The sequence below is a fragment of the Hermetia illucens genome, chromosome 5, assembly GCF_905115235.1.
Source record: "Hermetia illucens chromosome 5, iHerIll2.2.curated.20191125, whole genome shotgun sequence".
In the NCBI taxonomy this organism is placed as follows: domain Eukaryota; kingdom Metazoa; phylum Arthropoda; class Insecta; order Diptera; family Stratiomyidae; genus Hermetia; species Hermetia illucens.
In genome coordinates, this window is record NC_051853.1 from 58,685,713 (window position 1) to 58,712,125 (window position 26,413).

The following is a 26,413-nucleotide window of genomic DNA, read 5'->3' on the forward strand; positions in this document are numbered from 1 at the left end:
AAACGAGTATACATAAGAAATACCGTTGTCATAAGTGGTACAAATATGTACTACTGACCGCAAAAAGTACTGCTTGCATTGGAAGTGGTTTCTTTGTTAATTTATCACGTTTGCTTAAATTTTCAAATCAAATAATATCTTTAATTGCACCCAAAGTTTGTTAAAATCAAAACTTTTACTTTAGAAGGTGCAGAGCATCTATCCAGAAACAGATCATCTGCAGAGCAGAGTATAGTCGACTTCGTTTTGTTGTAATTGGTGTTTCAATTCATTTGGAGGGCAGTCTAGGCTGATGTATGCGTATGTCCTAGTCCATTGATAATTCATTTACGTTTCAAAACGTGACATTACAGAAATAATAACATAAGCACTACTTTTTGACGAGCTCTGCCCATAGCCCATTGTGGGACGTATGCACTATGTTCGTCTCCTTGATTTCAAATTTGGACTGCCAATGCAAACAAAAACCAACTAAATTCATGAGCAAATAGCTGCCAACTAGCGTATAAATTTTTTTTTTTAATGTTATCCCTGAGGAAGCGCATTTTTTATTTGGTATAACTTTCATGATAGTAGTAAGATTTGCACCAGACTTTTCATTAGAATGGCTTATATTATGCAGGCTCGAATAGTTCAGTGGTTAGAGCTTAGGGTGTCATACGGGAGTTCGCGGTTCAAATTTCACTGGTGACAGTGGGATTTATATCGCGACTTGACTTCGGATACCAGTCGACTCATTTGTGAATGTGTACCTGGGTCAAATCGGGGCAATAATCAAGGGCGAGCGCAATGCTGACCACATTGCCTCCTTATTATTATTATTCTGTTAAGGGAAAGTCGCACCGCGTCCTTGAAGAACTATTGTGCCCCTTTTACTGGTTATAGTGTACCTGTTGATCATAGTATCTCAAGCAGGCCAGTAACCGTTAGGAACTTTAGTATGTTCCCCACTTCCAGAAGTTTCAGCTTTGCATCTGGTATTAAGTGTTCTCCCAGATGTATCGACCTACTTTGCACAAGTGCTGGACACTGTCCCAGGACGTGCATAGAGGTTTCGTCCTCCTCCTCACAGAACCTGCAGGCAGTGTCCGTAGATATCCCTAGCTTCCCTAGGTGGTAGTTCAGCCGACAATGACCAGTGAGAATTCCCACTATGATTCGGAGGTTCCCTTTGGTGAGGTTTAAGCAATCCTTTGTGCGCATGGGTTCGTATCCCCCAATAAGCACCCTGGACTGCTCCATCCCTGGTAGGCCCGCCCAATATAGTTCCCTCAACCGTTTTTCTTCGTTTCTTAGATTCATAGCCATGAAACCGTTTCCGATTCCACAGAAGGGTTCTGGCCCGTATAAAGGCATCCCTGCTCCCTTCTTGGCTAGTTCATCCGCTGCCTCATTGCCTTCCAGCCCAGCATGGCCTGGAACCCAAAGTATCCAGACCTTGTTGGACGAGCCGAGTGTATTCAGTCTCTCAAGGCATTCCCATACCAGTTTAGAGTTCACCTGGTTGGACCTAAGTGCCTTGATCGCTGCTTGGCTATCGGTGAGAATAGCTATGTTCTGCCCCCTGTAGTTCCTTTGCAGATTAAAGGAGGCACATTTGTCTATGGCGTAAATTTCCGCCTGGAATATGCTAGTGTACCTGCCCATTGCCTCCTACAGTGTACTGTAATCCTGTAGTGTACGAAACGGTCTTAAATTAAGTGCTCTAACACACTTCAAGGCCTTGATCCAATTGGATTGTCCCATAAACGATTATTATTATTATATTATGGGTAGTAGTTTCATAAATCTTGGCAACATTTTCTAGAATACACGAGTTGTTTTTTATTTCATTCCCTTTATGAAAAGTTTCTAAGAAAATAAATTTGACACCACCTTTCGTCGCCTCCTTTAATTAAAAAACTATGTAAAGCATATACTAGATATTCCTACCACAATTCGTGGCAACAGACTCAACCGTTTAGAGGTGAATTTGGGGTACTGAATCAACTTTAGCAGGGTTGCTATTACACAAAAGATTGAAAAGTTGGAGATTGACTGTTCCTTCTTCGAAATGTGTTTACTCATTAAGGATGAGGCATTCTGGATAAGAAGGTCTACGTCTAGGAATATTTAGTACCCATTAGCTTTCGAGTTCAATGGACGACTACGGCCTGAGGTTATTTCATATTATTCTTTTTTTTTCTTTATTTGATTGAGACTAACCTTTGGTTGCCTTTTAGAACTATTACTTTCAAGATGGTTTCGGTGCTTGTCGGCTAAGCTTTACGCAAAATTATTAGAGATTAACTTCATCTGTTTTGAGTCATTAATTGCTATCTTCATCTATATTGAGGAATTATTTATGATATTTACTTCATAGTTTACTGTTGTCACATAGCTTTACTTTTAATGAGGCCTTCATGCATTATGATAAAATACTGGAAATGATCTAGGTAGGTATACCGTTATGTGATTGGAGCCTTTTAACTTCGGGAAAAAGTTTAGTTTTGTAAGATAAGTTAAGTCAAAGATATTTTTAAAATGCAAGTGATATTTTTCGGAAGCAAAGAGGTCTCTTCATTGTCTCACCTAATCCTCATTTTTATCCCATTCGTACTTATTATTGTTTTTATTACCAAATTGATTATTGATCTAGGTTACCGTCAGAAGGTAAATGGCTACAGATTACCCTGCAGTATAGCAAATATGGTGGATAACATAATATCGGCAATTGGGCCGTATTAACCAGATGTGCGAAAAAGCCGGGAAATTAGTTATCATGGGTTAAATTGTGGATGTCAAAATTAAACCGTCTTTTATGCGGGTCCGTGGGGACTTGGTTACAAAAATCGGGGCTCTGAGGAAACTCTGTTCACTTAAGGCCGAGCAAATGGACCGCATCGTACGGGCACTATTCCCTGCGCACCCCGTACGCGATGATGACGTCGGCGAGGAGAGCGTCGAGGACTGCCCCCTTTCTCCCTAAAAGAGTTGGAACAGGCAGTCCTCTCTATGAAAAACAAGAAAGCTTCAGGACCCGATGGTATTTCAGCAGAGCCATATAAACTGGTGTTCCAACATCATCCAGACCTACTGCTCGGCGCTGCGACGTCTTCTAATGAGTTCAACGCAGTTTGTCCTACTCTACACGCAGAGCTATGGGTTGATGCTCTTAGTAAGGAGGTATATCGTAAGCGTCTCGCGCAAGTACAAAGACGGTGAGCTTTGTGTGTGGCGTCTGCGTGCCGCACTGTTCCTGAATCGGCCCTGATGGTGTTCGCGGGATTGATCCCTGTTGCTCTTCTTGCTAAGTAGCGTAAAGCTATATACAAGCGCAAAGGAGGTTGTTGCTCATGAAGAACCACAACGCACCCTAGATGAGTGGCAATTCTCTTCGTAAAATGCAACTAAAGACTGGATGGGCTGCGCGACTGATTTGCCACTTATGTGCGTGGCTGAATCGGGAGCATGGTGAGCCTGGCTATCCTTAAGTGGGCACGGAGGTTTTCAGTGTTACGTGCACAAGAATGGAAAGACACGATCTCCTGATTATATGTTTTGCAAAGAAGTTGTGGACGACGCCCATCCCAGATTTTATTCTCGTGGAAAGTGGAATAGGATTCGTCAGCAGCTCTATTTAAACACAGGTAATCTCTCTCCAGACAACATTGCCGAGGAGATGCTGAGGAGCGCTGACAAGTGGAACCGTGTTGCTCATTTTCACGTTGCAAAGAAGATAGAGCTCGACCGAAGGAGGAGGCGAACGGTAATGTGTTCCTTGAACTGACAGTTCCCTTTCTCCTCTCGACTTCCATTGGTGAAAGGAATTCCCTGATTTGAAGGTTCCGCAAGCCTGAAGTAATGTGACAAACGGTTCCAGACTAAATCTGTGAGGATGGTGAGGTGTTTAGTTGGTAATCCGACGATGTACCGTTGCTGGAGTCCAACACTCTGTGCATAAATGCATTCACCCATCCTTACCCCAACGAAAAAAAGAATCCAGATATGTACTGCAGCGTTCCTCTATTTGGTATTGTCTTGGCCAGAGCAATAGCTCATTATCAACAGCACAACAACCGATATCCGGTCTGGGCCTGCTTTAATAAGGACCTCCAGACAGGGGGTTGGGTTGCGAAGGAAGTAGTAAACTTTATACAGGCATAGGAAAAGTATTTAAGTCATCAAATACTATTATACTAAAAAAACGTGTTAAAAGGAATAGTATTATGTATGTTTGGAAGTTTACCGTGTCCAGGAACTCTTTTGACATTATTCTCAAAAGTTTTGGTATAAGCAGTTCCAGTCTATAGCGATATTGACAACTTTTATTTGTTTTCATGCAGCAGCTTCTGTTTTTGCACAAAATTGTCTACAGATACCATGTGATTTCTGTCCGTGTAGCACGAAGGTGGTTTCCGAGGTTCAGAAACAACAAATATAAGAAAAATGGCTGATCTTGACATCTTGACATATACCGTAATTATTATAATTTCAACCTAATTCCAAATAGTTCAAGTATGGGCCAACCTAAAACTCTTCTTCTGTGTTCAGCACAAGACAAACATAGAGCTTTGCCTAAAATCTTTTCCGTTGATTATTGAATATTTGCAACAAGACAGCCGCTATAGACACCAAGGAATGAATTCAAGAGGACATTTAGCACACAGCTTGGAATTTATTCTATCTGGGTGTCCCCTTTCCCGATTAACGTCGAGAGACTCTCCACTTGAGGAACTGCAGGCACTAAGTTTCTTCTGGCAAATTGAGGGTTAATCTGTAGTGGCATTTATTCTGAGATATAAAGTTATGTTGTTTTCGTAGTTTTCTACACTATTTTTTCATAAAACCGCACGAACTTTCTGACAAATTCATTTCATTTATTGTCTGTTTAGTTGATTGCTTTTAATATGTGCTTTTTGTGATATTAATTAAATCAAGGGTGCTGTTTGGAAGCTTATCGATGATTATGGTAAATTCTACTATTTTTTAGCACTTAATTTTACTAATTTTGCACCGTAAATGGAAAAGGCTCAGAGATATGTTCAACTATTTAAAATTATTTTTATTATGTCAGATAGAAATAAGATTGATTTTATTATTTAATTGGCTTTCTAATTTATGTACATATATATTTATAACTTATCTATTGCTTCGTTCGCATTCCAATGATAAATTCCAATAGTTGCTATATCTGCGACAGTATAATATGCAATTTAATCAGTCGATTTTGCATAGTTTCTTAATTATATTCTGCAATCATGCTTTTTCTTTGGTTTTATCTCTAGGCGTATCTAGTGGTGGTAGTGCATATAGAAGTTTCATAACGTTGTCATATTATGGGGTATTGTAGCCGTGATAGTGGGCGAAGATTTAGTTAGATATATTATACTTGGGATATGGCTTACCCATACGTTTGCAGATATAGCTATTGTACTTTTTCACTAGTAGTTGTTTATTTAAAAATGTTCCATTTTCACTTCAAACAGGGTGTCAGACTTACAATATGCACAGGGTAGTACAATTTTTGACATGTATTGAGTTGAACTTCCGTGTTTATGTTTTTCGTCCACCAATTTTTTTTGGATAGGATAGATTTAAAAGGTGCTAGGGGCTACTGGTATCAGCTTAATACGCAGCGTAAATTGAGGACTCTAACCCAAATTTAACATGCCATTCTCTATGTAGGCCTTTCCAGCCAGTATCTAGTTCGTGCCATTTGGGGCACAGAAAAAATGTGCTGCCGGTCGATTGAATTTTAGGTTTGAAAATGCCGGACGAAAGTCTCAAGCGCATGACCTATGAGGAAGCAATGTACTTCGCCAACTCCCGTAAGCCCGTACATTCCAAAACAACCCGAATCAATTGAACAAACCTCGCGTGACCTTAACGCCCTCCTTCACTCGGTTCTCTTCAATGAAGAGTTATTTTGCGGCAACCTATTTCCTTCGACTCAAAGTTATCCCAAATCTCCCTCGGTTCGCTGTGCAATCCCAACAATTTATGAGGATATTCAACATCTCATCTCTGGTAAGTTGCTAACGATGCAACGCTTCCTATTCACTAATGTCCTATAGGTAATTGTCGCCTCAATCAAAACTGCGTCCATCAGTTCTATGACCTGAATGACCTGTCCACCATCATATTCTTTTGCAACCAAACCCAGCTGGAAAATGTTGGTCCCTATCCTTGGGAGACGACTTAAACGGTAAACATACTATATTTCCTGGTTAGGCTAATTTTAAATAACAAAACCGTTCGTGGCATAGGTGACCAGGCTACCATTATCCTTGACATTCAACTACCCGATAGAGATAGCACTTCAGGAGGGTTAGCTAGCGACGAGGTCCAAGTTATCTCTAATCCAACTTTCTCAAAATAGCCGGCGGAAATTATTTAGAAATAGATGTTCTCTTTTCTAAAGAACGGATTTCATGATCTCGATACTTCTATCCCATATAGAACTCAATCCAAATGCAAACAGGGAAATCCGAAAAGCCATCCCAGGACTTGGCAAAACTGCCATGTGCAATGACATATTGCCCCTCCCTGAAAAATCAAATGTCCTTATAAACGACTTTCCTAAAGCCCAGAATTCCACACTTCACGTACGTGATCAACGCTTCGCAGCCGAAGTCAATGAAATCAATTGTTTCTTAAATCCACAACATCATATCCCAAAAAACAACCAATTTGGTCTTTTCCAGCACCCTGACCACTGGGCTTACCGGCTCTTTCGCACCCATTAACTTCGTCAAGCGAAAAATGGTCGCAAGCTCTATTAAGCAGAGTAAAAACAAAAAGTCGATCGGGTTGACAATATGCTCACCACTATCCTTAAAAAAAATAGTCTGTAACTATCAGTCCCTTCTGCCTTCCCACATTAATCATTGTTTTCTGCTGCTGAAATAACTCCTATTTCCTATCCCCAGAAAGAATGAAACTCCTCTCCTTCGTGATAACTGCAGGCTTATCTCTATCTTCTTAATCTCCGCCAAAATCTTCAAGGGGGCCAACAAAACATATATCGATGTGCACTGTGATAGAAACAATACTGTCCCATATTTTCAGTTCTCCAACTGAACAGGTCATTCGGTTGAACACGCCTTTTTAATTCTCAAAACTATTATATTGCTCGCAGTTTATGGCAAGACACTCACAATAGCCTGTCTTCTTGGTATGCACCTCCCATCCCAAGCGAAATTTCAGCAACAGCTCTTCTCTTCGCATACCAATTGTGCTGGGCTACCACAAAGATCCACTCTTTCCGCAACCCTCTTCTTGGTCTTCAAGATCCTCCATTATGCCGACGACTTTATACTTTACACATTCATAAAGGGTATAGTAGGTCGTGTGAATTCATATTTGGATGGGTTTTATCGATACTTTACCAAGTGGAAACTAGTTCTCAATGGTGGAAAGTGTCAAACGATTATCTTTCGAGGACGATTCCGAAAATGTCTTCTGAAGCCAAGAACCTATCTATCAATATCAGTTCAATTTCCATTTATACAGCGAGAGAGTGAAGTGGGGTTTACCCGATCATTAAGGTTAAGTCTTGTTAGGAGCTGTTAATAACTCGAAGGAGAGATCGGACAAACATTTTATTTTCTTTTTTTTGTTAAGAATTTAATATTAAATATACAGTTCTGTGGAAATCTTTTAGTTATTAGCAAAGTTACAAACGATCGAGACGAAACGGTGCAAACTTGAATTTTTAACTACGTTCAAACAGAATATCCGTAAAGGGGGATTCCTCACAAGAAATTGGCAAAACATTTCATATCCACAGCTTCCGGTTTTTGAACTGTTCTTCTTTTTTTAAGGTTTGGTGTAAAACGAAACCTTATTAAAATCGGTTTCCTGTTTATCCGTCTGTGTTACACCCATTAGCTCTGAAACGGTTACTCTTATTGAAACGAAATTTGGCAGAAAGGTGGGACCTGTGAATCCCATCGCATGCAGCGAGTAACATAGTTTCACGTAAGCAACATAGTTCTATGTTGAGGTTAAAAAGGGGAGGGGTGTACAATTTTTTTTCAACCGAGTGTAGTCATGTGGGGTATCAAATTAAAGGTCCCAATTAGTACTTTCCAAAGCGATTGGTTGAACATTGGTTGTAAAGGGCGGGTTTGGACAGTTACTTCAAGGGCCTGTTTTCAGAAACTAGGTTCCTAACCCAAATATCTGAAAAGAAGTATGGTGAATCATGCACATGGTATCTAGACGTCAAAATATTCTCTATATCGATACCTTTTTAAAAAGAGTTAGTTATAGTATATCACCATGTTTATTATGAGTAAATTTTTTAGAAATTTGAGAGTTATCAACTTTTGCAGTAATATAGACTACAACTTGTAGCATGATACTACCAGGTTCGGAAGTTGAAAATCGCATAATTACTAACAGGAATAAAATAGGTCAAAGTTGGCACTGTTTTGCAAATTTCTAAGACTTGAATGTCAGTACCATGTTAAAGTGAACGGTCTGACAAACTAAATGCTAAGTACAAATGCACAAAACCTAAAGACTGTTCATTATGCTGTCTGAAATTAAGGCGAGTAGCATATAGAATATGAAGTACAAATTTTTCCCACTGGTCGATCGCGTAATCTGGGTTATGCCTGTGTTTTCCTATTTCATTACACTTTAATATTAGTCATTTATTATAATTTCAGTTATTTTTAGCTTTTCTGGGCCTATCCTGTTGCAAGTTCAGATGCCATGCGCCCGTGTAATGCTAAGTGATGTTGTAATGTTTGGTCGCGATCGGTAATGGCAATGTGATATCACACTTTAAGGTGGTATCACTTTCTTAATATTACATGCCTCATTTACCCTGTAATTTATATTGTAGAATGGAACACGTCACAACATATAACAAAGTCCTACGACATGGCTGTTTTTTAGCTCCTGTTCATTCCTTGGTAGAGAATAGTCCATGCAGAGTGAAACTATGCTTCAGTTCATCACACTGCATGCAAGCGATAAACTCACACCGTCGCACTGTCGGCATGGGTCTACTGTAGCAAAAAATATTCTTCCCGCAAATACCGTGATTTCCCCACTTGCGATCGAATCCTATCCATTATATTTTCACGTACCAAAGGCATCCGTAATAATAATTCTTTTGACTAACAGTTTCATGTTGTGGTAAGCAAGGTGATATACGAACAGACAGGACACGATATGGTTTGAGCACGATGAAAAAATTTCCTTCTGAATGCCATAATGCCTTCGTTTGATATGTATCGCACCCCACACTATCTATTATATATACGCAATGATATTGGTGATAAGAGTTATTTTTCGGGGTGTTTCGGGGTTTGATGCACTGTCTTTCCTTGATTTGCTCCATGCTGCTTATACGCATGGGCTTTGAATATCCCCGAGGAAATAGATTTTTGTGTCATGTCATTCAATATATGTAATTTATATAATTTTGTCGCCAAATATTTTTTCATGGGACAGTGGATCAGGACATTACCCGTAACGCTAGCCACCGAAGTTTGGCAAATGCGTAATCGGGTTGATCCGAAATTGGTTTTCATTGTATCACTGTTTAATAGTATTAAAGCAAATTCTACATTTGGAAGCGGTTCAAGAGTTTTGACTAAATTAAATTAAATTAAATTTTAGATGAATGTTCGAAGGGGTAAACATTTCCCGCCAACTTGGATAATAAGCATTATCGATGCAGATTTAATTTAGCCTTAAAAGGTAACAATATAATTTCAATATATATAAGATACTCTTTGCACTGGATTGTTTATTGAGCGCCCAACGTGGGATCAAATTAATATTTGCACTACCATTTGTGTATAAAAACAAACATCTAATTATACCTATTACATATGGCGATTGCTCCTAATTCTTAGTGAACGTTAACCATGGTTTAGGTAGGCAATTTATGTGAGTATAACAATGAGTATTTTTTATTAAGTGAGAAATGTCAGTCAAGGTTTTTAGGTTTATATAACACAATTATCGGTAGCCTTCCATATCACTTTTTGAGATCAGTAAATATCAGGGAACTTTCACAATGAGCTTCATGAATAGTGAAATAACTGGTGCTAAATAACACAGATATATGTATTTAACTTACTAAATTTTCACATAAGAAACAGAGTATATAGATGACTGAAGGGATACTATGCTTCAGTCGGATCTTGTATTTACAACTACTACTAAACACTGTGATTTTACGATTGCGATCATACTAAAAAACCGCAACTTTTGCAAACACTTGCCATTGAATTAAATGTTCACGCACCACTTGTGATAACGTCTCAATGATGGATCGTTATTTTTTAAAATGATTTCACTTTTTTATTTTTTAGAAACACAATACAGTGACGTTGGGGTGTGAATTGATTTTGCACTATTTGTACACGAATTTTACAACTTTTTACCCGGACATTGTTCTCTACTAGACACGAATAAATCATTCTACCGTCGCGCATTAAAATTGTTGAAACCAAATGATAATCTCATTTTAAATTTAAATATAAATAAAATATATTCCGTTTCATGTTACGATATCAGGTGGACTGATGAAGATGTTTCAGTTGGCGGAATAGCGCAAGTAATCGATTATTATATTCAATATCTCAATATCTATCATTGAAGCACACATACCGGGAATCAAGCGGATTATATATCATATGATAGTATATGTTTTTAACGCCTTGTCGTAGACCGGTAAACAGGCTTATTTTATTGCTGTACATAGGTATTGGCTACCACATTAAATGGATTTTATTTATAAATTCATTTTATCAGAAAAATGGCAGTTTGAACTGATGTGATCATGTTATCTAGTGAAAGATAGAAGTTAAGCGCTTCGGGCGGAAAAGCCTGTCTAGTTTTTTTATCGATTGTACATACTTGCCTTTTACTTGTATCTAAGAGTGTGTCCAGATTTTCGGGACTAGTGACATCACAATAGGTTTGGCCACTCAACTGAACAAGGCTAGACAATGACGATAAATTTGAAGAATTTTCCTCGGAAAAAACTGATGCATGGTTCTAAGATAAAGTAGAATGACCTAACCTTGATGCGGAGAACAATAGAAGAATGGAGACATAATGATACATTTAGTCATTGATGTAAATGGGGTTAGAGATCGGCATTAATTGTTTAAGAGATTCATTTTATTAATTTTTCCATCTTAATCGAAGATTAATGAGTTACAATTAAAACCATAAGAAAGTCGGTTGATAGCTAATATTCCTCAGGTGTGTAGTACCGCGCTGGTCCATCTGGGATGGGCTCCTCTTCTTCTTCACATAAGGATAAAGGCGAGGTCGACAGTCTTTTTCCAAGATACCAAAGAATAGCACGCTAATAAAGTTTCATTTAAGCAAGAAATTTGAAACATGAGGAAGCAAAAAGAGAAACTGCAAGAGCGTGGCAAGGACTCATAGCTTGGACCAGAAACTGATGGGTGCTTCAGAGCAGAGAGAGTGAGCGAATCCGCGGAACTACTTACCCTTATGCTGCTCAACGAGTCGATGTTTTGCGTAGTCCTATTTGTTCGCCGTACATAAATTTAGTGGAGAAACTTTAGGCAATCAACAGTATCGCTTAGGCTTCATTTTAAATATAATTCGTATCCACGACTTGTTATGAATTATATATATGGGGAAAAATAATAACCAGTAGGCACTTCAGTTACGCTCCTCCCGGGGCAGAGGCGGAGTGAAAAATGCCCTTCATGTACTATCATTAACGATCGATGGAGAAATAGACAGACGGATAGTAAACAAAATTTTAAATATTAAATTTCAAAGAGTACTAAAACTCTTTCACTTGATATCCCTGATGACCATATTTGCATATATAGAAAGACAGACAGGCAAACAGACAAATAATTCGCGGCTTTACAGGAGCCATCTGGTAGAGATCCGCCCTGAGAGAGTTTCGTCAAAACTAAGAATAGAACCACGAAAACGTCTCAAAGAAGCCGCTGGCGACGCAACTCAGTATTTTCTTCTTTTTCTTTAGCCTTTGTCCGATTCACAAGAGGTTTCGTCTTATCGTTATCTGTTGTGCCATTTTGTTCAGTCAAAGGCCTGTTCTGGATGCAATCGCGAGGTTCTCAGATCCACATCCAACGTATCAACCCACCGTTGTTTCGTTCGGCCTTCTGGTCGCTTGGCAAGCGAATTCCTCCTCCTTCCACCAAATTACGTACCATACCATCGAAGTCACCTCTCTCGCAATTTTTCCACGGTCCGTGCAATCCTATATTGATCCTCATTTCGGATGTAATCGAGGCGTGTCACGTCACTAGTCCAAGGCATCATCTTTGCCTCCATTACCACGAGACGCTGTTCATTGTCTTTTACAGTTGCCCAACACTCAAAACCATAGAAGGCGGCAGGGTGAATGAAATTTCGGTAAATTTTAGATTTGAGGCGCTCATTGATACGTCGATCACAAAGAACACCAGTTGTGAAATGCCACTTCATCCAGGTTGCGCTAATACGTGAAGGAATTTCATAACGCAGTTCTCCATTGGCTGATGGCATTGATTTGAGATATTTGAATCGCTCAATTCTGGGCAGGTGGTTGCCAGTGACAGTGATAGTGTCTGTTTCATGGAAATTGGTCGATAAAAATTCTGTTTTATTCAGATTCTAAGACCGTGTTGCTTGAGGTGATCCTTTCATTTTTGTCGAAGTTGCTCAAGATCAGCTTGGTTATTAAACACTAGGAAACTAAAATCTACATATAGCAGTGTATAGGGCGCTGGACGTAGGATACCCCGTGCAACAGTGTTCATAAGAAGAGCAAAGAGGAGTGATGAGAGAGTGGTTCCTTGATGAAGATCGACAGAGACACGTAGCCGTTTTGATACATCGGCCACACTTCGAACTTTACCTTTAGGACCTTCGTAGAGACTCCAAAAGAATTAACCAATATTTGGGTCGGAGGAATGCACAGCCAAATGGAGTCAAGTACAATACGAAGCAGAAGGAAAGATTCGAAAACTAAACTGCAAAGATTCACTGGTAACAACAACAAAAGAGGGTATGTCTTACGATGGCATTTTACTTAGGATTAAGGCAGAACTTGCGTTGAAGGAGCCTAACGACCATATTACGCGAATTTGACGAACAAAGAAAAGGTCACTGTTAATCGAACTATTCAGGAGTAAGAATAAGCAGGACGATCTGTAGAAGAATATTGAGGCATCACTCGGTCAACAAGCTGCCATCCGCTAAGTCGACTTATGAATGCGATAGAATACAAAGATCGTGACGAGATCATTACTAGGGAAGAAATTTGCACAACTCTTAAGGAGCAACTGACACTAGAGGATATGCAGGATGCGGATGTGAAGAGCCTTAGAAGCATTCGGCAGAACATGGGCAACCACCATTATTGCGTTTGAGGTATCAACTAGAAAATCACTCTCTGGAAGAAAGTTCGTATAGAATGCGTCGTGGGCGGCTTTGTTGAGCAAGTGGTATCAAAAGGAGAACTTTAAATGCCTCGGTTTCGGAGGCATGGTGAAAAATTAAACTAACGCTACTGACAGATCAAAGGTGTGCTGAAGATGTGAGGAGAGAAATCGTTTAGCAAAAGACTGTAATACGAACCCTCACTTTTTGTTATTGCGATTGCAACGGATACTATCGGGTACTCAGTTTCCAGGATACATTACACAAACGAGAGTCATCGAGCTGATTTTAAATTAATGCCATGCTAATCGGGATCTGCTACTACAGAAAATCTATGCAAAGGAAGTCTAGTTGTGTCTGTGAACGCTACAAGAATCTTCATCGAGGTGTTTGGGAAATGGATGTAAATATTATAGAAAGGCTGTGGTGTGATCCTGCTTAAGTCGAGCTTTGTAACAAGTGATGAAAAACCTCGTATACGATTTTGTGAGGATTTAAATGGGCGATTTTTACATACACAACTGTTATGCCGTGACAAGTATGATACTCTCAGAGTACTTTAATATGTTGCGCAGACTAAGTCAAAGAACTCAACCCCAAGATTATTGGCGGCGAGTTTGACGTCTGGGCGGTGGAGTGGGAAACTCGGAAACTAATGAAAGGGGAAGGGTTTTACTTGAGGTGTTCTCCTATGTAAACATTACTCTGAGCAAAGTTGGAAATGTAAATACGTTTAGTCGTAGGAAACTAGACTCTGACTTGAATTCATTGCGGAAGTATCCTCACTGGCACATCAGCGAAGAATATAATATACGTATAATGCCCACCAGACAATATATACCATGGTTGATAATTGAGTTAAAGCAATAAATCCCAACCTGAAAAGACCAGAGACTGGTTGGTCATCAAAATCATTTGATGGCGATACATTTTTTAAAGTACTGCTTTCGAATATTAAGTTTACTGAAATTCTTGTAGATAATCCGTTACAGGTTTTCAAAAAAAAATATATTGCTTCCATCCCAAGACGCGCATACTATTAGAAGCGTAACTCCAACTACCGGCAGAACGCGGGAATAGAGAAATACCACCATATCTTCCCAACGGTATTAAAAATTTCCGAAAAATTGGCAGGTGACTTCGGGATGACTACAACATCTCAGTGAAGTAGAAATCTATGTGGCTTGAAAACTTCGAACTGGGACTTGATGAACACAGCTGAGTTGGTAGTTTTTATAAAGCAATGGAAACAGAAAACTGTTGCATCGATGAATTTATTTGTTCTCAGCTTTCACCACTGTGTGAAAATGATCCGTGTCAACCATATTGAACTTAAGCTGACTGTCGCTCAGTGCTCGGACTTTCACTCAAACTTGAGCTCAACGATTAGCCCAAACCATACTGGACATAAGGCACTATATAAGTTGCCGCCCAGTTACCTTAAGGTGGTGAAATCATGTTGGGCTTAGATATCTTCCAAATTTTCAAAAATGTCCAAAGATGGAACAGTTTTATTTCCAAATGTGTTTTATGATATATGATTTATGAAAAAGCACGGTAAAATTGTTCGATCCTTTAAAAAATCTAAATACTCAACTTTAATAAAGGAATAACATAAAATAACAACAAAATTTCAAATTTCAAAATAACATAACCGCGTTTTCCATAAATTTGTACGGCAGGTTCCTATTTTTTTCGGAGGTAGATTATTTATTATTTATTTATATTGATTAATTCATGCGTTCTATGAATTCATAATGAAATTTCATCTAATATGAGGCGTATATTTTCGGGCATTGAAAAATTATAGATTCATTCTTTTTTCTAATTATCGCAAGGTTCTTTTCAGCTCAATTATAGTGAAATTTTCACCATCGAGAATCTTGTTACTAATAAAAAGCTGTTTTAAAATTTGCCGGAATTCGATTTTTATGATCACTTTTTGGTTAATTTTTCAGATATTCAGATAGAGCGCTGAGTATTGTAGAAATACATTATATCCCCAGATAAGATGTATCTAGAAGATAAAAGATCTTTATCTTGCATGAGAGCAACCATAGTTCATATGAATTAACTTTTGATTTGAGGCGTAGTTTGCAATATTTATGTAAGTGATATCCTCTGTTTTCTTAACTTCTTAGCACTTGAAACATCTACCTACGTGACTTGTTCTGGTATTGAAAGTTCAAGTCACAATTGCATTTATTTGTGTCCGCTTGTGGTTATTCGAGCCTTTGGATCACCGTTACACTTCTATAGTTTTCCAATCATTTATTATTTTATATTCATTTTATTCGAAAATTTCAAAAATTGTCAACTAAATGAAACCCGGTATACATAAGCAGAGTAACAAAGTTAAAAAGATAAAATTTACGAGTTCGAATTGAATTTCTTACTTGAAGAATTCGGGGGGACATCAGCATGTAGCGCCAATATTCTGGGCTTGGATATCAAACATTTATATTTTTTTATTTTTAATTCAATTGCGGTCAAACAAATATCTTTGAATTATATTGTTGAGAATATCGAGATTTTGAGGTAGGTGTTGCTTTGCGATCGACGTATTAGTAAACGTTTTAAATCTAAAATCTAACGAAGTGTCGTTTGCCTTTTCGCCTTCTATGGTTTCAGTGCACCCGGCCATCAAATGCAATGAACGCCGCTTTGAGGTAGATGCGAAGCGACCCAAAGACCGGCTTAACCAGCGATGCTTTAATACGTTAGATGACGGTTCAAATTCAAACAAGTTTAAGACCGAGAATACCGTCTAAACAAACTAACCTTGCTACTTCTTCTTCTCTTCAGTCTCTGTCTCATTTAGAAGTGAGGCCGTCTTCTTGATCGATTGCGGAAGGGAAGCTGTCAAGGCTGAAATTGATGAGGACAAAGCTCTCAAGACTTCCAATGAGGTGTTAGTTCGGAAGCAAAGCACTCCATCTTAAAGTGACCAAGCAAAACAAAACTAACACTTACTATATATTTTGGATGTTCCAAAAGCTACTTTTGCGAAGAATTTTCAGAGCAGGGAATGGCAAAAACGGTGATCTCCATTGATTTGAAAGACGGTGAAAAACGGTGATCTCCATTGATTTGAAAGACAGTTAGAAATCTCCCTAGAAAGCTGAAGAGGGTTCTCAAAAGAGGTCGAGGTTCGAACCTCGAAAAATATTCGGCCATTTGTCCTCATTAGCAGCGTCTGATTACTCGTTTGGCAAGATCACTAAAGAAATGAAGTATACAACACAGGCTTACACTACTTAGCATCAGGTACTGCGCTAAAAAGGATGTGGTCTTTGAACATTTGATAACATTTTTACCATAGTTTCGTAAGAAAGCTTTCCTAAATCAAGATAGTTTCTTATAACTCCAGGAAATGAAATAATTCGGAAACGAAGTGAACCAAAGTCGTTATGCATATCACATAGTGTTCATCATCGGAAGGATGAATGGTAGTGGGGAATTTGGAGTGGCTTTTATCACGCGGCAAAGAACGTCGCCTTGCGGTTCGAGAAGTGAATATGTTGCGTTGATAAAATTATATAACTAACCATAGCGATCATAATTAGGCCTGAAATGCAGATATTTGCATTCGATTTGCCATTGTTTTGAAGATTGGTTTAAACAAGCAAGTCGAGGAAAGGCCGACTGAAACATGGTAATCTTCCAAATTAATTGGGATCAAGGTTACGATCGCAAGAAGTGGCAAACCCGGTTCAAATGAGGCAATCTTGTCACCGAATGAGACAAAGGCTGAAGAGGAATAAACAGTTCATATAGCGGCTGCATAAATCTAAACTGAACCAAACTAAGCTAATAAAGTTGATCTGATGATTTTTTTTCTAATAGAGTGGCCAAAAGTAAGTAGAATATATAAATATCCGTCGTTGGTAAAGTGTTCCCCTAAATGAAGAATCTATGGCCACCTTTGCTACCAATAACACAAAGAATGGAAAAAATGCATTCACAATCATGTAAACGTTTACAAGAGGCACTATTACAGCCTGTATACATGCCTTGATTTTTATTACCTAGTTGCGAGTTATTCATATGCATATGTTAATTAGCATCACTCAGAGTGTCGATTAATAAAATAAATCAAGCAGTTTATAGCGCGTTTGAGTTTCAAGTTGGCGTACAATTTACATGTAAGTATGAATTCTAGTTGTATTCCACGTGAAAATATTTTTAGAATATTCGATTTATATTTAAACTACATCCAACTATATTTGGCTAACCGTTTTTTATAATAGAATTTAGTGTTAAATTTAGCAATTCTGGACAGTTCATGATTTGATATCATTAGCAGTGTACAAAAATAGTCTTAACCTTATTTGCTATTTCTATTGTTAAGAATGGATGGAGCGCATTATTGCGTTGTTTCTTTCAAAATATCCTTCACACCTCTTGGCGAAACGTGAAAAGATTATTATAATTTTTATTATCTGCGTCATTTATATCTGTCGCAAGTGCCGATATAAATTTTTATTTTTGCAAACTATAATGTTTTAAATTTTGTCACTTGAATAATTTATTTTCATTTAGATTTGTTGAAAATAGATTCGTAACAATGATATCATTATCACCTCAGTTTTGCAGCTAAAACCAGTCATAGTAAGGGAATAAATCGCCTGTATCTGCGCACGTTTCTGTATGGATTTGAATAATTCTACAATGGATAAAGTTCAGTGGTTCTCATTCAAAATCAAATAGGATTCACAAAAATAAATATTTAGTTAAGAAAATTTAAAAATTTAATTTTAAATACTTATATGCATCTCGTGAGTTGGAAATAAGGCATTAGATATATTTAAATTATTTCTTTGTCATAATCTAGAATAGAATTGGGTCTAGCACAGTCACACTAATTGAAAATAAAAACATATTCCAGAACGATCTATCGATTTGTTAAGTGAACTTGAAGATATTCTAAGTTTTTTGATTTTATGGTATGTATAAGCTGATTATAGGCAATAGCTGGCACTAATTTGAATAGTTTTCTTGAAAACTATTAGTTTTGGAGCATAATTCGAGCTTATTTTTAATTTTATTGAGATGGGTAGCTGGACAAATTCAATAAATTTACAGTCAAATAACGTAGTCTTCTTATTTAATTGTAGTTCCCTTTCCAATTCCACTCTTGGTGAATATAAAAATCTACAGGTCAAATGCCACTTTTAATTTCGCACAAACCACTAAATCACATTATCTGAATTATAATTTTTGATATTCAATTTGATTACCGAACTTCCTCAGCCAAAATTAAGGACTTTCTTTCCCCGGGAATACCATTGTGATGGCTAGTATTCGGAACCGAACTACCGTGCTCACCGCTAGACATTTTGGTAATGTCTTTGGAATGCAAGTCAGAATATTCAAATTCTTTACTCATCGGTTCGATTCTTTTCGGATATCGGCAAGATAGATAAACACGGCGGCATATGAATATTGCACTTTAATAGCGAACGCTATCAATTCAATTTAGTTAACCCATATAATAAGGTTTAAAGTAAAGAAAGTGACGATTACGATTGGAAGAGAACCAAATTTATCTAGCTTTCGCACATGATTATCTCTAAATCGCTTCGTTTCGATGCTTACGAGGTTAATCTTAATTAATTTCTTTTATTGGTTCGGATTTATACGAGCATATTTGAAGTATGGTTGTTCAATATTTGTTATCTCCGATAATTTTTGATTACGTATGTAAGAAAGCAAACGTTATTTTGTGAGAACTGAGTAGGAGTCCAGGAGCCAGGATTTTGATGGATGCGGCGATTCTCTTCTATAAATTTGCGATAGTGTCTTGAGAACAATCGAAGCTTGTCTTCTGATATGAAAAATCAATATTTATCGTGATTTAATATGAAAATTCGATAAACAAAATATGTGCTGAAAACCAGAAGCACATGATCTTGGTTTTTGTATCAATATTAGCATTGAGTGTTTAAGAAACCTATATTCAGTCTCCAGTAGTTTTTTCAAACAGTTTTTGAAATTAATATCCAAAGGCTTTTATTATTATAGTTACAATTTAAAAGAAAATAAACTCTAAATGGCAAATAGAGGATTGGGAGGTTGAACTCCTGTTTTTTCGCGAAATGGATGGATGGATTGTGGAAGCAGCTGGTGTCTAACCGATTATATAATAGTTACAATCGAAATCTATTGAAAATACCAAGTATGTATGGCAATCGTAAAAAAGAACCACATACGTATTTTAAAATTGTGATTGGGATTTGAAAATTGTGGTAAAGTGCAGGGTATAAGAATTGTATTCTTGCAGGATTTCGAAGGATGTTAGGATTTAGTAGAGAGAGAAAATAGGTTATCAATATGCATAATTGATTAAGACACTATGGCTTGAAAATTTGAGTGAAAATTATTTCTCCAAAAATTGAAAAATTTGAGTTATAATATCAGTCTGAAACTTTTTGCACAATCAATTTTACCTACTGGCGTGAAGTTTGGTGATTATACAGGAAGTGTGATTTTTACACATGCAGCGTTCGCCATTCATTCAACTTTCAAACAAAACGTTCTGTCTGGGCTTAGAGGATAGCTAAGGTTTGAATTAATGATGTTTTGCTCGACATCAGCGTTGCCTCTGCCATGGCGAAGAGCTGTCTGCAATTTTTATATTTTTATCAGTACTAGGACCTGTGGAAAGCCCTGTTAATACTTTTACAGAGAATATAATCATCATAATTATCGTAAAAATCTCCGACGCATCAAAGCGCCACCACCCACTCGACACTCGTCCATACCTGTTTGTTTGCCCAAGGAACTGGACACATGCACGCACGTGCTGATCAGGACGGATGCCGTCCGGAAGCCGCTGCAGCCTCCATATGAGGGCCCGTACCGCGTTCTCGAGAGGGGAGAACATTTCTTCCAGCTCGAGATCGGTGGACACAAAAATGCGGTCTCTTTGCCCAGGCTGAAACCCGTGTGCGCCCCGAAGCAGCGTCGTGTCCGCTTTGTGGATTAACGGGGAACGAAGTTCCGGGATCCGCCGCCGAAACCCCCTAGGTTTCGTCTGGGGGCGGAGTGATGTGGCGCGGCAGGATCTGCGGCATTCGAAATTTATTTCGAATGTTGCAGATGCGGACGGATGGATGGCGCGGAGCTCTCCACTCACTCATTTTAGAACGCGCCAAGGGAGTGGAGAATTAGCGGTGGAAAAATGCCGTTGGTTGGGACAGTAAGGACCGCATGGAAATAAGCCGGTCTCTTCTGTTTCCAACCGCGGCGGCGTACACACGAATTTCAATAAGTGAGCAAGTACTGTACGCGCATCTTGTGATAAAGTTAAATAAAGTAAATTTGTTGTGTTTTAAATATACGAATTTCAATTTATTGCTAAATTGGTTTAAATATTGCCAAAAAGTTGTCCTATCGCTCTAAACCCTGCCTCCCTCTTCTGCCACTTCTAAAGTTTTTTTCCAAAGGGCCGAAATCAAATCAATTATCAAAACATGTTTTTAGGAAGATTTAGGCCTAATTTAGGCTTTCGAAAAGAGGAAAATTGAATGAAAATTGCGTAATTCCAGTTGCCCTCCATGCTCTGCTTTTTAAAAGCTTGGCAGAAGGCTATATGATAAGATTGAGAGAGAAGACGCTGTTCTTACTTTAGTTTCTACGCAGATTTTCTTTAACAACTTGTTAAAGAGTTGACATCAAAATCGAGATTTTCAAAGCTATTTTAATCGTGAGGCGACATTTATGATTTGGCGCCAAACATATGCCAAAACGTTTTCTTTGTGCTGCAATAAGTTACATTCTTCAAAAAAATGGAGAGTATGTTTAGAATGGTTAATGCGGTACTCTGTGTCAAGGAGCTTGACTTAAAGAGTTATTTTCCCAGCAAATAAACGTCGCGTGTTTCATCATCATCAACGGCGCAACAACGTCAATATTACTTGTGTTCACTCGTTGTTCAAATGATTCTATAAGTTGTGGGGTTGAAAATACATGCTAAGTCTTGTCTGCTTGCCTTAAAACGCGACTAAAGGAGGTAGAGATCTGTGAGCTATTAAATCCGCAAATTTCGAAACTATACTGCTAGCGAACTGTCAACAACACCTCGAATAGAGACTGATCTCACGACTACGGCCGGACTATGGTTGTTAACTCTAGTGAGGGTCCTCAGAATGCTTGCTTTCTCCAACTCGAGTGAGAATTTCAACGATGTAAGTAGGACATTCTGGGTCTAAGTGAAGTGAGAAAGTGAGAGAATATTCCTCTCCCTTTTGCGGCAATGTGGTAGCAGCTGGGAATCCAGCTCTCTTGAATCGGGAGTCGATTTTTGACAATTGCACAGTACTATGTATCAACGAAGTTTCAATGATACTTTCTATGAACAATTATACGCAGTTCAGGAGAAGCTTCCATTGGATTTGTGGACTTCTGCAGCTTCCACCGCCTTGTCATTGGTGGCGCATTTTTCACGCTATCAGCAAAGGAGCGTGAGGAACGTTAACAGTCGACTCCTTATCCATGACGACGAGTAACTGAAGAAGTGGAGGGAACACTTCACGACGGTTCTTAACCATGTCACATCCGACAAAGTTCCGCCTCTTGTGAACTAAGTGGCTAGTCACCGTAACATCTGGATACAAACTGTAACTCCAAACAGAAAAGGAATCTTGTCGGCCATCAATGCATTCAAACAGAGTAAAGCTGCTTAGCTTGGCGTGAACACAGAGTGCATCTCACATGCTCTACGCAGGAGGAGCATTCTGGAAAAACTGGCATTTATTATCAGAGTGACATATAACTTGGTAAAATGTCACATGGAGGTCTAAAGCGAAGTTCCCCAGGGTTACATCTTGTCACCGATATTACTTTTTGTTGTTATTGCTGACGTTTTTGGCGCCACTGCTCAACTATCTTAGTCGTTCATCGATATTCACTATGGTTCCTCCTGTTTGGTTCGTTGGAAAGAAAGTGAAAGCAAGACCATTATGAAATGAATTTTCACTGAAATTGGCCGATAATTTGTTTACTACGTAATTGGGTATTTTCGCCGTTTGAATGGAATTTTCATTAAAAAAAGCACATGCTTAGCTGTGTAAAGGCGCTTCACAACAGTTGCATTTTTGGTATGTACTTTACGCTTTCAACTTTAGAATCAATTTTTGTGTATGCTTTACTGTCTGGTTGATGTTTTGCAATTCAATTTAAGGAATAAATGAAATAGATACCTAGTAGTGGAAGAAGCGTTACTGGATCAATTTCCTCTTTTGAATTGCTTTTGGCATACACATCAGATTTCAGCAGATCAGGCTTCATCTTCATTTACGAATGCTAAAGTATTTTCCCCCTTGTGATCATTCATTCCGATGCTTTTGGCTGTTTTATTAAGAAATTCGCCTGAAATCATTTTTTGCTCATCTATGCCTCTTGAGCAAATGGTTCTTTGGATACCTCAGCCTAACGTACGTCATACACGAGTACAAAATCTACATGCTTTAATATCAAGCTACGGTTGCGGGTGGCATTAGGATGTGTTAATCCATATGGGTCGCGAAAAAATACGGATCATTATTATCTGGGGTCGCAATAAGTAGCGAATATATCTATCGAAATCATATGAATATCTCTAATAGAATATACAGGATACACATTATGAAGCAATCATCTGCGTTTCTTTTATAATTCAGATATGGTATTGAACTTGTACTGAATTGATTTTGAACTGAAATTTCAACTTGAAACAAATTAAAGGATATGAGTTACAGTTCAGGTAAGTGGATGGAGTTAGTCATATAATACACAAAAGAAAATAGCCAAAAAATGCAAATGCAACACTCGGTGATTCTAGGATAAAATTAAGGTAATTTGAAGTCAAGTTCTAAAAAATATAAAAAAAAATACGTTATTTAAACAGATATTACCATAGAGGGCATTTTGAGACCTTGGCACCGTATTGTGGCGGCTCGTGGTTTTCATATTTCGGGGTTTGCAATCTTTCTGAGAATGACAGCTTTAAAAAGTACTAACGAAAACGTTTCATTTGATACATAGAAAACCTTAATAGTGGATACTGGTATATATATCCGTTTGAGATTTACAGACCCCAAAACCGTTCAGCAGATTGCCATGAAACTTGGTATATACAGGGTGGAAAATTGGCCTATCTATATTGGTTTAACACTCTATCTTTTACCGATGCAGGGTTATAGCGTTTTTCGTAAATAGTGTCAAAAACCAAAATTTGCTCTCTTTCAATCATTTAATGCCAGATTTTCTACCATTTTCAGAAACTACATAAAATTTCTTATAAGTGGATATTTTTTTTAATTGCAAAGATCATTTCGGAGAAATAACTGTTCAAACTTTGAAGAAATTTCAATTGTAATGGTAGTTTAAACTTACAAACCTATAAAGTTGCCAAAAATTGCTTCATTGTATTAGCTTTCAAATGACATCTAAAAATGATGGGCTTAATTATGAAAACTTTAGAAATATCATGCATTAAATGGGAGAAAACATGTTCTTGACATGGTAGGTCTAGTGTTTTGACGCATTAATTTCTCATCGTTTGCATTCAAAACTACCATCTTTAAGGGGAGAAACCACATTAGAGAACCTTTTCCACCTACTTTTTGAGTGGGAAAAATTTGTTGGGATCTAATTAAATTTGCACATTAAAATATTCAAATATCAAATAAGTTTTGAGAATTTTTTTTGAACAATTTCAACCAAAAATGGAAGAGTTACACGGCAATACTCTGTTGAAGGTCGTAACTAGAGATCACCATCTGCGGTAGATGGAATATGAACACCAATGCAGCTGATAATAGTAAAAATCAAAAACTTTACAAGGTTTTAAATTTTTATCACATTTTTGAGTAATTATGGAAAAAAGCACTCTTAGAAGTACGATATTATTCGTAATTTTGTACACGATCGTACCTCGAAATTTCATAATAATCGATCCATTACTTTTTGAGCTAGGATTCCCGCTAATGCGAAAAGTGTAATTTTGAGAAATACTCGTTTGAAAAAAATATTTTGAAAAATCTAGCATTAAATGATTGAAGGAGTGGAAAATTGTGATTTTGTTGGGAAGGACAAACTTTTTGACACTATTCACGGAAAATGCATAAATCTGCAGTGGTCAAAGATAGAGGGCCAGTTCCCTGGAACAGTCTTCCTGAAAAAAGTGGTACTATCTACCACTAAAACTTCTACCACCATGAACGGGACACCTTGCATATGTATTTATTCTTAAAAAATATGTTGGTCCTACCCAAATTGTTATAACTTGCCCCTGCAACGAATCAACTTATTTCAAGTGGGTGAATAGGCGCAACGAGCATTGCGACTTTGAACTATCTTCGGAGGTTCGGTGGAAGAGTGAGCTTATTCCTAACATTGAAGGAGAATCGGTTTGCAGTTCCCTCCTCGATTGTGAAAATACAAAACTAGCTGCTAGAAAAGACAAGGCGGAGAAATTGAAAGAGTTGGAAGAAAGAGTGTTTAAAGGTGAGCCCACTCTGTTAAGTCATACCTAAATGGTGGTCCCGTGTGGTGTTTGGAGAGACCGCTTTAATTCTAACGTTTACACGCCTGAAATGGAGCGTATGTATTTCTCTGAAAATTTCACGCTGATAAAATATAAAGAAAAGAATTGTATATATTTTACGTTTGATGTTCAATAACAAACTGCTCTATACGGTCCCCGCTCCATGAAAATGCGGTTCCCACGTAGACATTATGTTATATTTACAGGTGAACCCGGAAATATTCAAATTAAGTTTATTTACATTATAGTGCAATATATTAAATTGTAGCAAAGAATTTCAACGATTTCCTTGGTAGTAGTCGATAGATTTTGGCCACTAGAAATTAATGGCTTTACAAATTTAGGGCAAGTATAAATATAAAGTAAGGTCCAACAGAATCAGCTATACCAGTTAAAGCTACAAACTTATAAACCAGTCAATAGGCTTCAGCTTTTTCCCTAAGTTTCCCTAAGGATCCAACGAAAAGTTTTTTGAGCAATGTTTTCCACATTTCGGGTAGTCTATCCGTGTGCTAATTAATATGCCAATTGCGGCTATATGTTCGTTTTTTTCTAATTTAAGTAAGACTTTAGTTAGTTTAGCTGCAAGGGATGAAATGACTATTTTTCTTTCGCTAGTCGCTTGGTAAAACTAGTTCCAGGTAAAAACATAAATATTCATATTAAGTTTGAGTGGGGATGATGGCTTATATAACTAGTCTAAGAGTTGATAATGTTCTGCTCTCCATTTTTTGAAATATGGTATATCACCTTCTTTCTTACGCGGATTCTTACAATAAGTGAAACAAATTGGATTCGCTTCAGTCTGTGGTTCAATTTTAGGAGAAGTTTGCAGCTCAAAAAGTGAATATTAAGAACTACCAAATTTTTTAGCATTAAATATAGGCCTAGTCCGATAGTTTGAAAACCCTAGGATAAAACAAATGTTATATTTTTGAATTTCAGCATTATTGCATTTTGCGATTGGAGGTTCACCGTAAACGGATAATACTGCATTGTATTGTGCAATGCATTGCTTTATTTATCATATTTCATTTTATTCAAGTTCACGCCAATGAAATTGTAAATCATGAAGAGGATATCGCCTAGCTATGAAGAAATTTTGTAATATTTACTTTTGCTTTCCAGTTATCTCAGAAAATATTGTTTGTGACTACCATCATTCAGTACTAGCCATGGGGAAAACCATAAGCAAATATCATTGTACAAAAATGTGTGGAACCACTTCATTTTTTTATCACCATTTCACACGCAACGTTTAACTTTGATTGATAAATCACTTAATCAAATTATTGTTAATGATAATTTATTGATTGCGAATCTGACATGACACTCGAGATTAGGTAAATCAATGAGCCATGGAAATTATTTCAATAAGTTTTCACGATAGCCGTGAGATGCTATGCACAAGCTTGCCCTGGGCGATAATTGTTTAGATGAAAATTTATTGTATGAAAATATCGGGAATGTCACAAAATGATTTGGAAAATTGGA

General features: G+C 37.7%; 1 protein-coding gene and 1 long non-coding RNA gene across 9 annotated transcripts in view; one reads left to right on the top strand and one right to left on the bottom strand.

The window, feature by feature from the left end:
- The window catches only part of LOC119656816, a 28,748-nt gene extending 19,051 nt beyond the window's left edge, over positions 1-9,697 (top strand). Inside the window, exon 3 of the long non-coding RNA XR_005250101.1 lies at positions 9,619-9,697. This is a non-coding gene — a long non-coding RNA (uncharacterized LOC119656816). The remainder of the gene's footprint in view (positions 1-9,618) is intronic.
- The window catches only part of LOC119656813 (proton channel OtopLc), a 62,013-nt gene that overhangs the window by 25,005 nt on the left and 10,595 nt on the right, over positions 1-26,413 (bottom strand). The window contains exon 1 of one of the 8 annotated variants that reach the window (XM_038063439.1): positions 18,630-18,849. The exons of 5 other annotated variants lie outside the window; for them this stretch is intronic. In XM_038063439.1, the coding sequence (XP_037919367.1) occupies positions 18,630-18,778 (149 nt within the window). In that variant the 5' untranslated portion in view covers positions 18,779-18,849. Of the gene's footprint in view, positions 1-10,084; positions 10,221-10,252; positions 10,520-18,629; positions 18,850-26,413 lie in introns of those variants that run through there. 2 more of the 8 variants (XM_038063445.1, XM_038063444.1) reach the window with 2 other exon arrangements.